At 37.6% G+C, this 10,816-nt stretch overlaps 1 protein-coding gene across 1 annotated transcript; it reads left to right on the forward strand.

Moving 5' to 3' along the window:
• Positions 1-202: 202 nt before the first annotated feature.
• On the forward strand, positions 203-10,010 carry LOC131353846 (uncharacterized). Its single transcript, XM_058390919.1, has 5 exons — positions 203-329; positions 8,487-8,813; positions 8,924-9,076; positions 9,636-9,703; positions 10,005-10,010. The coding sequence occupies exons 1-5, from the start codon at positions 281-283 to the stop codon at positions 10,008-10,010; spliced, it is 603 nt and encodes a 200-aa protein (XP_058246902.1). The 5' UTR covers positions 203-280.
• The last annotated feature ends 806 nt before the right edge of the window (positions 10,011-10,816 follow it).

A 10,816-nucleotide genomic window follows, 5' to 3' on the forward strand; every position in this document is an offset into this window, starting at 1 on the left:
AAATAAATAAATATAATCTTTTTATACTATAGTTTATACTATATTAACTTATGTTATTAATTAAAATTGTGTGTGTGTGTGTGAGAGTGTGTACATATACGAATGCTTATAATGATGGAAAGAGTGATGAAATACGTTTTCAATAATGAGAAATGACGTAGTGTTCGTTGTGGTTTCCTGAAAACCAGAGTATATAAAGAGAGACACTCAGGCAGTGTGTCAGAGTGTGTGTGTGTTTCACGCTGAGGGACTGGTGTGTGTGTGTACAGAAGAATCAGTAATGATGAAGTGCTTGTATCTTTTGTCTGTCGTGTTTCACGTGGCTGCAGGTGAGTGAAGTTATTTTCTATTTTCTATTACAGAAAGGAGAGAGAATATTAGCCAGTTCTTAGTTCAGCTGCTTTGTGTTTAGTTCATGTGGTTTCTGTCCAGACTGGGTTTACAGTAGGCCGGAGTTCAGCTCTGATCCTGAACTAACAAGTATTATAGGGATGTTAGGGGTGTCAAATGTTACACTATTAATCTGTTCAAAGACAGAGTTAATCTTTATACACAAGGTAAACGTACACATCCTGCCTTGTGTTATAATGTCCTTATTTAGACCTGTTCAGCTTTGATCATGTGGATTTTTTCTTCCTGATTAACTTCAGTGTAAAATGTACTGATGAAGAGAGGTGGGCTAATGAATAAGGAGGATTCTACAGTCAGATTATTTTACATCCCTATAATACTTACAGTGTATGTTTTTACACATTTACTGAATTACATCTCTCACAATCTCTGTCTTATTGAATGTATCTATAATAACTCATATAAAGCATAGTAGAAAAGTTATTTCCTGTAACTTGTACATCACTTCTTCACTCTGGTCTTAGCTGTAAATAGATGTGTGTGAATTTCACACCTTTTTTACGGTCTCTCTCTCACTGCTGTCTCTCTCTCACTGCTGTCTCTCTGTCACTGCTGTCTCTCTGTCACTGCTGTGGTTCTGACCACCAACTCCACTTCCTACATTACATCATATTTAGGGTTTTTATTTTTTAACATTAGTTAATTGCTTTTATCAACACTGTGTTCACATTTTCAAAACTGACACAATTCAGTAAAATAAATTCAATAAAAATCTTTAAATTGAATAATAAATTATAAATACATTTATAGAAAAATACCTGGCTGATTTCTACTTTATCCTTATCCATGTGTTCTATTTTTCTCTTCATTCCCATCTCTACAAAAGTGTAAATGTGTGGATCTATGAGCAGTGTGGTGATGCAGTGTGTAGCGTCGTCTCCTCACAGCTCCAGGGTCCCTGCTTCAGTCCTGAGATCAGGTTCCCATCTGTGTGGAGTTTCTGTGATTGTTCTTCATGTGTCAGTGTTCCAGTGAAATCATTTAACATAAACATTAACATATTAACAAACAACTAATATAATCCTACATATAATATGTATTTAGGTTCATGTCAGTTGTTATGAAGGGTTTATGTAGGTGTCATGTAGCCCAATGAAGATGTAACTTAAGTAATGTATTAACTTTATTTAGTTAAGGTACATGCCATAAAAGCATATGTTAACAACCATTTTATTGTTTTTATGAAAGATGAAGTATTTTAACTGGAGTAATTGTATGTATAATACACTATAATGCCAAAAGTTTTGGGTCACCCCTCCAAATCATTCAGGTGTTTGAATCACTTCCATGGCCACAGCTTTATAAAATCAAGCACCTAGGCATGCAGACTGCTCCTACAAATATTTGTAAAAAATTTGGTTGCTCTCAAGAGCTCTGTGAATTCAAGCATGGTACCTGACAGGTTGCCACCTGTGCAATAAGTCCATTAGTGAAATTTCCTCATTACTAAATATTCCACAGTCAATTGTGTTGTGAATTCACCGAAGCAGACTCAGGGGACTCAGAAGTAGTGTTCAGCAGAAATGTTTTATTGGAGATCAGAACACACTGCGGTGGTACTGTAGTCCTCAAGTCCAGTGAAAAGGAACATACTGTATGTTGTGGTTTTAAAGGCCTTGAGTGGGCAGGACTTGGAGGTGTGACAGTACAAAACCCTAGAGGTGATACTCTTAAACAAAGCACTGGATGGGAGAAAGATCCCCAGAGTTGGTCCCCCAACTGTCAGCTAGTTCACAGTTCCTCATCAGTGTCTGATTTGATCACCATTTGGTGGTGAGAGCTGGGATATGTAAATGATCATTCAAAGAGAAATGTATGTTACAGTAGATTCTAGAGTGAACTCAAATGATGTTTTCCTACAACTGTTATAACAGTTGTGGAAGCAGTTGGGAACAACAGCAACTTAGCCATCAAGTGGTAGGCCACGTAAAATCACAGAACAGCTGCATCCAAGCCTTATATCACCAAGTGCAGTGCAAAGTGTCAGATGCAGTGGTGTAAAGCACACCGCCACTGGACTTTAAAGCAGTGGAAATGTGTTCTCTGAAGTGACCAATCACACTTTCCTGTCTGGCAATCCGATGGATGAGTCTGGGTTTGGCGGTTGCCAGGAGAACGGTACTTGCCTGATGGCATTGTGCCAAATGTAAAGTTTGGTGGAGGGTTGGGTTATGGTGTGGGGGTGTTTTTCAGTGGTTGGGCTTGGCTCATCAGTTCCAGTGAAAGGAACTCATAATGCTTCAGCATAGCAAGACATTTTAGACAATTTCATGCTTCCATCTTTGTGGGAACAGTTTGGGGATGACCCCTTCCTGTTCCAACATGACTGTACACCAGTCCACAAAGCAAGGTCCATAAAGACATGGATGAGCGAGTTTGGTGTGGAGGAACATGACTGGCCTGCACAGAGTTCTGACCTCAACTATCCTCTGATAGAACACCTTTGGGATGAATTAGAGTGAAGACTGTGTGCCTTGCCTTCTCATCCAGCATCAGTGCCTGACCTCACAAATGCACTTCTAGAGGAATGGTCAAAAATTCCCATAAACACCCATTACACCCTCTGGATTAAGAAAGGGGTGGCATTAAAATTCATTTGCATGTAAAGGCAGATGTCCCAAAACTTTTGGCAATAAAGTGTCTGTGTGCTGATGGATAATATCAGAAATAATATTTTGAGTCTATGCGTCATTTTATATCTTTTGTGAAGCATTCTTAGATAGAAAATACAGAAAAAAAGAAAATGTAATGCCCTGTTAGAGAAAGAGGAAGTTGTCATTCTCCCATCAGCCCCCACGTTGCCCTGACCACAGTCCTGTGGTCACTCTGACATGCTGGGTGTCTCACATTGGCTCTGCAGAACTATGAGAATGCTAGTTGTTCATGTGACTGTGGTTTTATAAACTGTGAATACTTGTCAGTGTCCTTGTTAAAAAGTCTCTGGTGCATGGGGGGAGGGGAATCACTGGTCCACCTGCGGTCAATCCTAACGTCCTCTATATTAGTTGGCTCTGTACACAGTGACCTGGCTGATGCTTGATAATGTCTCTGTCATTATCTCAATCTCTGTCTTATTGAATGTATCTATAATAACTCATATAAAGCATAGTAGAAAAGTTATTTCCTGTAACTTGTACATCACTTCTTCACTCTGGTCTTAGCTGTAAATAGATGTGTGTGAATTTCACACCTTTTCCTGCTGTCTCTCTGACCACCAACTCCACTTCCTGCATTACATCATATTTAGGATTTTTATTTTTTAACATTAGTTAATTGGTTTTATCAACACATTTCACATTTTCGAAACTGACACAATTCAGTAAAATAAATTCAATTAAAATCTTTAAATTAAATTATAAAATATAATTAAAATTATAGAAAAAAACAGCTGATTTCTACTTTAGCCTTACCCATGTGTTGTATTTTTCACTTCATTATCATCTCTGTCTCTCTGTCACTGCTGTCTCTCTGACCACGAACTTCACTTCCTACATCATATTTAGAGTTTTTATTTTAGATAAAAATTAGTTACATGCATTTATCAACACTGGTATTTTCAAAACTGACACAATGCAATAAAATAAACTCAGTAAAAATCTACACAGGTGGACTATGTTCTATGCAGGAGATACAACCTGAAAGAGATTAGAGACTGTAAGGTGTTGGCAGGGGAGAGTGTAACTAGACAGCACAGGATGGTAGTCTGTAGGATGATTTTAGCAGTGAGGATGAGGAAGAGAAGACTGAATCTCAGATCAGGTGGTGGAAGCTAAAGGAAGAAGACTGTTGTGTGAAATTCAGAGAGGAGATGGGACAGATGCTGGGATGAAGGGAGACTGGACAGTTGGTCAGGTACTGCAGAAGTGGTGAGGGAGACACCTCGGTAGGTACTAGGTGTGACATCTGGACAAAGGAAAGAAGACAAAGAGAGTTGGTAGTGGAATGAGGAAGTACAGGAAAGTATAAGGAGAAAGAGGCTGGCAAAAAAGAACTGGGATAGGCGGAGAGATGAAGAAAGTAGACAGGAGTACAAGGAGATGCATCATAAGGTGAAGAGATGTTGTGAAGGCTAAGGAGAAGATGTATGGAGAGCTGTGTGAGATATTAAGTTGGATATTGTTGGAAGGAGAAAAGGACTTGTATCGATTGGCTAGACAGAGGGACCGAGCTAGGATGGATGTGTTACAGGTTAGGGTGATAAAGGATGCAAACGGAAATGTGCTGACAAGCAAGGAGAGTGTGTTGAGAAGGTGGTTGAAGTATTTATAGATGTGTGAGAATTTCACACCTTTTCCTGCTGTCTCTCTGACCACCAACTTCACTTCCTGCATTACATCATATTTTTAGCATTAGTTACAAGCATTTATCAACACTGTGTTCACATTTTCAAAACTGACACAATTCTGTGAAAGTAATTCAGTAAAAATCTATAAATTATATTATAAAATATAAATAAATTTATAAAAAAAAAATACCTGGCTGATTTCTACTGTATCCTTATCCATGTGTTCTATTTTTCACTTGATTCCCATCTCTACAAAAGTGTAAATGTGTGGATCTATGAGCAGTGTGGTGATGCAGTGTGTAGCGTCGTCTCCTCACAGCTCCAGGGTCCCTGCTTCAGTCCTGAGATCAGGTTCCCATCTGTGTGGAGTTTCTGTGTTTGTTCTTCTCATGTCCATGTGGACTTTTAACTAAATAACTAAACACTAATTATAACTAAATAACTATATGAAGTTAAATCCAAGTTCAGGGTTCAGGTCTAGAGGGCTGAAGGGGTCTGAATCACTGGTATAAGAGGAGAAGCATGTAGAGCAGGGGTCTCCAACACACACTTCTGAGTAGCTCACCTAAAGTTTCATAGAATATGTACAAAATTGATAAAATCAAATTAACTCATTAAACCTGTTTAAATTTCATCCCAATCAAGCATGTTGCACAATAATCATGTTAATATCAAATACACATCTAAAATAAATAAATAAATAAATAAATAAATAAATAAACAAATAAATAAATAATGAAGAGATGGGAATGAAGTGAAAAATTGAACACATGGATAAGGATAAAGTAGAAATCAGCTGGGTATTTTTCTATAAATGTATTTATATTTTATTATTCAATTTAAAGATTTTTATTGAATTTATTTTACTGAATTGTGTAAATAAAAATTTCATCCCAATCAAACTCGGAAATGTCCTGCCCCTTTTGTGTCCTGTACCGAAATCTGACTCCCCGGACAAATCATGCTCCTCTCCGTGTCCATGCACATCACACACTTTAATAAAGAGGTTCATCAATCGATTTGACACACAGCTAGCACCAAGACCGTACATGGAAGTGTTATATAAACTTAAATCTATAAACACAAATTGAAGTAGTTTGGATAAAGGATAAAGAAAACAAAATATACCTTTTTGATTTTAGAATTAAAAAAAATTACAAGCAAAAATAGCTTATTCAGCTGGTTTGGTTTACTGCAATAAGCTGTGTAAATAAATGTTACTAATAATATAACACGAGTAGCTCTTGGCCACCTTCATTTTGTCAAAAGTAGCTCTCAGAGGGAAAAAGGTTGGAGACCCCTGATATATATACATTATATTGCCAAAAGTATTCGCTCACCCATCCAAATAATCAGAATCAGGTGTTCCAATCACTTCCATGGCCACAGGTGTATAAAATCAAGCACCTAGGCATGCAGACTGTTTTTACAAACATTTGTGAAAGAATGGGTCGCTCTCAGGAGCTCAGTGAATTCCAGCGTGGAACTGTGATAGGATGCCACCTGTGCAACAAATCCAGTCGTGAAATTTCCTCGCTCCTAAATATTCCACAGTCAACTGTCAGCTGGTGGTGTAAAGCACGCCGCCACTGGACTCTAGAGCAGTGGAGACACGTTCTCTGGAGTGACGAATCGCGCTTCTCCATCTGGCAATCTGATGGACGAGTCTGGGTTTGGCGGTTGCCAGGAGAACTGCATTGTGCCAAGTGTAAAGTTTGGTGGAGGGGGGATTATGGTGTGGGGTTGTTTTTCAGGAGCTGGGCTCGGCCCCTTAGTTCCAGTGAAAGGAACTCTGAATGCTTCAGCATACCAAGACATTTTGGACAATTCCATGCTCCCAACTTTGTGGGAACAGTTTGGAGCTGGCCCCTTCCTCTTCCAACATGACTGTGCACCAGTGCACAAAGCAAGGTCCATAAAGACATGGATGACAGAGTCTGGTGTGGATGAACTTGACTGGCCTGCACAGAGTCCTGACCTCAACCTGATAGAACACCTTTGGGATGAATTAGAGCGGAGACTGAGAGCCAGGCCTTCTCGTCCAACATCAGTGTGTGACCTCACAAATGCGCTTCTGGAAGAATGGTCAAAAATTCCCATAAACACACTCCTAAACCTTGTGGACAGCCTTCCCAGAAGAGTTGAAGCTGTTATAGCTGCAAAGGGTGGACCGACGTCATATTGAACCCTATGGATTAGGAATGGGATGTCACTTAAGTTCATATGCGAGTCAAGGCAGGTGAGCGAATACTTTTGGCAATATATATATATATATATATATATATATATATATATATATATATAAATATATATATAATGTATATATATATATATATATATATATATATATATATATATATAGAGAGAGAGAGAGTGAGAGAGAGAGAGAGAGAGGGAAAATAGAGAGGCAAGACTATCTATAAAAACTAAAAGGGAGAGCCACTCCACTGTCAATAAACTGTTGAAGATTTCCTAATCATACACTAAAATATGATACAATCCTAAATAAACACAATATAAACAGTTATCTATACCAATTAATTACTTCTTAGGTAGTCAGTAGTAGTAAAACAGAAACATTTCAAAATTTTAGAATGAATTGTACTGAAGCATAAATATTTTAATAGAATTTCATTTTGAAATATTGTACTTCATATAGTATTCAGTAGATTCTGAGTTTTTGTATGTTTGTTTCTGTAGGCTGTGATCTCTCTGGTGATAATGACCTGGTAGAAATCACCCAACACCAAGGAGGTTCAGTTCTGTTACCCTGCTCCTGCTCTGACCTGAACACCAAACCTCAGACATTCACCTGGATGACCTTCAGAACAGGATCTCTGACTGACGTGTTAAATGATGAACACTACCGTGGCAGACTTCAGCTGTTTAATAACATTTCTCCTGGTAATCTGTCTCTGCTCATATCTGACCTGAGAGAAGAGGATCAGGGAGTCTACAGGTGCAGAACTGAGAAGAAACACAGAGACTTCAGGATTAATGTTAAAGGTAAAGAATTTAAATACACAATAATAGTTAGTATTCAGTGTGAAAGATTTGTCTTCAAATGTATTATAGTCACATTATTTAACCAAAACATCTACTCCATTTCCTATAACTAAAGGGGAATTAATCTAGGAGTCATATAGTGACACATCAGTACAGAGTTCTAAATGACATTAAATACTGATTATGGGATCAGACTGACCTGAAACTTTCAACTGGTATTGGATTGGATTTGAGACATTTCTCAGTCTAATCTATGATTTATTTTCATTGTAGTGTTTATAGAGCTACATGACACCTGTATAAGTCCTTCATAACACTAACATACTGTAAAATTAAATATTAAATCTACTGACAGAGAGGAAGTGAGTTTGTGACCCAGAAGCGCTAGAATTGGGGTGAAGGGTCCCTCTGGTGGTCAGGTTGGGAAATTGCAGATAAAATCCTAACAATTTCTAAGCTAAGGTACATGACATAAAGACATATGTTAACAACTATTTTATTGTTTTTATGGAAGGTGAAGTATTTTAACTGGAGGAATTGTTTCCATTTGTAGGAGCATCATCAGCTGGAATAAAACAAATATTAAAGTTTATTAAAGATTTTACAGTTATTAAAATAAAATAAGTCAGTAATATTGAGTCCTGATATTGGATTCATTTAGAGAATTTAAACAGGTCCTTTAAAAATCTCTTCTGGTTTCTATCAGAAAATGTTGTGATTTCCAAGCAGGGAATATTAATAATTGCAGTATTTCTATTATTAACTGTAAATGTTGTGTTTACAGGCTGTGAGCTGGTGAAGAAGGCAGAGGTAGAGGACATGACTGTGTTCACAGGAGAGTCTGTAGTTCTGCCCTGTGTCTGCACTGACCTACAGAACAAACCAAAGTCTCTAAAATGGGAGTTTTCAATACCAACAGAATCTAATAGCAATCATTATCAGGAAATTTACCCTGAACAGACTGGACATCACAGAAACAGAGTCAAACTGGTCAGTAAAAACTCTCCAGGAAACCTCTCTCTACTCCTATCAGACCTGACTGAAGAGGACCAGGGAAACTACAGATGTTCTGTACAGGCAGAGAGAAAAGATTTCAGACTAAATGTTAAAGGTACATTTTTTCATTAATGACTGTGAACATGCTTTACTCCAGTGTCATGTGTCATATTACTAACAGTGATTAAAAACAGACTTTAGATTTAATATGTTTTGTCTTTTCAGTAGGAAGAAGAGAAACTTCAACACACTCGGGGAAAACAGACAGAAGACCTCCATCAGAACAGCCTCCAAGTAAAACAACTAACTCTCCACCTTCATCATCCTCAACAACACTGGAACAAGATAAACAACAAACTCACAGCAGTCTCCCTCTGGGTGCCAAAACTTTTCATCAGAAATGAAAAAGATACCAGTATTATTAGATTTATTAACATTTTTCGTTCGTTTTTTTTTTTTTTTTACACAGTTTTCGGTGTTTCTGTGGTTTTTCTGTTGGTGATAGTCGGTGTAGTGGCATTTATTTGTTGGCGACACAAAGGTACACCAGTACAACACAAACACACACACACACACACACAGAGTTTTCCACTAAATTTCTCCAAATTCCTCTTTTGGAAATCAAGTCAATACAGCCAGTAAATCAGTCTTGAGGTCAGTGTATAGGTCAATACATCAGTCAGTCTGTGAGTCTGTCTGTTCACCAGCATTCTGGATCAACAACATATATAAATACTATCACTATCTCATAACAAGCACTGCAAAAAGATTTGAAACGTAGCTCTTTGTATCACTCAGTGTGTGATCTTGTCTTCAGTGTTAATGTATTTGAGTTGAAACAGAACAGCAGCCTGCACACCTTACATGATCACTTCACAAAGTAAAATACTGAAGTTACTAACTAAAAGCTTTCATTTCTGATGACTTTTTACTTTAGGAGGACGATGTGGAGAGAAGGTGACTACTGAAGGATGTCTGGACTATAAGATAAAGCAGGAGGATCAGGTTAGTATACATGCAGACCAGACCTGAGATCCGTTCTGTATTTTGTGTAGGAGCTCTGCAGTTTCACAGAGAAGTACACTAGTATGAGTTATCAGTCAAAAAATTCCCAAAACAACTTTTTCTCATCAATAAAACTGGAGATGAGCCAACTGACATGAACCTGATATAATTTACTCAGGTGTGCAATATTCCCTTACACCACCTGGAAGCCCCGCCCCCTTCCCACTATCTCATGAATGAACACAATCCTCCGACCCCCCACCCCCTTTGTGATTTGTTTTAATTTTCTTCCTTTTTCCAGGTATGAACATTTGTTTCATTGATCCTGTTTTGATTTCATTCATGGGTTGGTTTTTATAGGATCAGAACAGAATAATTACGAAACATAATAATTACACATCACAATCACAAGGTTTACGCTTTAAACTTTTATAAGTACAAAGTAAAGTTTTCACAGAAATGCAGCTTATAAATCCCACCTCTTGAAGGCGCCTGTCTCTGTCAGGGACGATGGTCACATAGATCATGCTTAGGCAAAGCGAAAAAGTGTCGTTAATCACGAAGCCTGAGTTGATGCCGTTGCAGATCATTGTTTTTCTTCTATAATGATATAGTGATCCAGCTCAGCATTACTCTAATCATTACCGGCTCCGCCCCCCTTGGTCTGAGGCGAGTAACATTAATTCACAGAGAGTCCTTACTTTCTGTTATAGCAAATGGAGAATGTTATAAACTCATTAATGTAAAATAAAGTCTCTCATTGTATATTAGACCCTGACATTAGACCTGTATATATTTAATATTAGTTCATTATATTTATTAAGAATGCCATCAGACTCCTTTGGCATAAAATGGTCAAAAACAGCACTTTTGGTTTTTGGCCAGACGTCAAAGAAGGATAATGTTTTTTACTGAAAAATATTAAACACCTGCAAAAAAATTCATTAAAAATGTACTATTTTGTTTTGCATTTAGTGTACATTACTTTAGAATCACCTAAAAATCTACCACCTGTCTGAGTTTGTGTAATTGCCCCTGCAGTAAGCAGTTCCTGACTGTACAGCTAGTAATATTAATAGACATCTTTATTTTTGTGATTCACTGCATGTAAAA

Source organism: Hemibagrus wyckioides, linkage group LG06 (assembly GCF_019097595.1).
Source record: "Hemibagrus wyckioides isolate EC202008001 linkage group LG06, SWU_Hwy_1.0, whole genome shotgun sequence".
NCBI lineage: Eukaryota > Metazoa > Chordata > Actinopteri > Siluriformes > Bagridae > Hemibagrus > Hemibagrus wyckioides.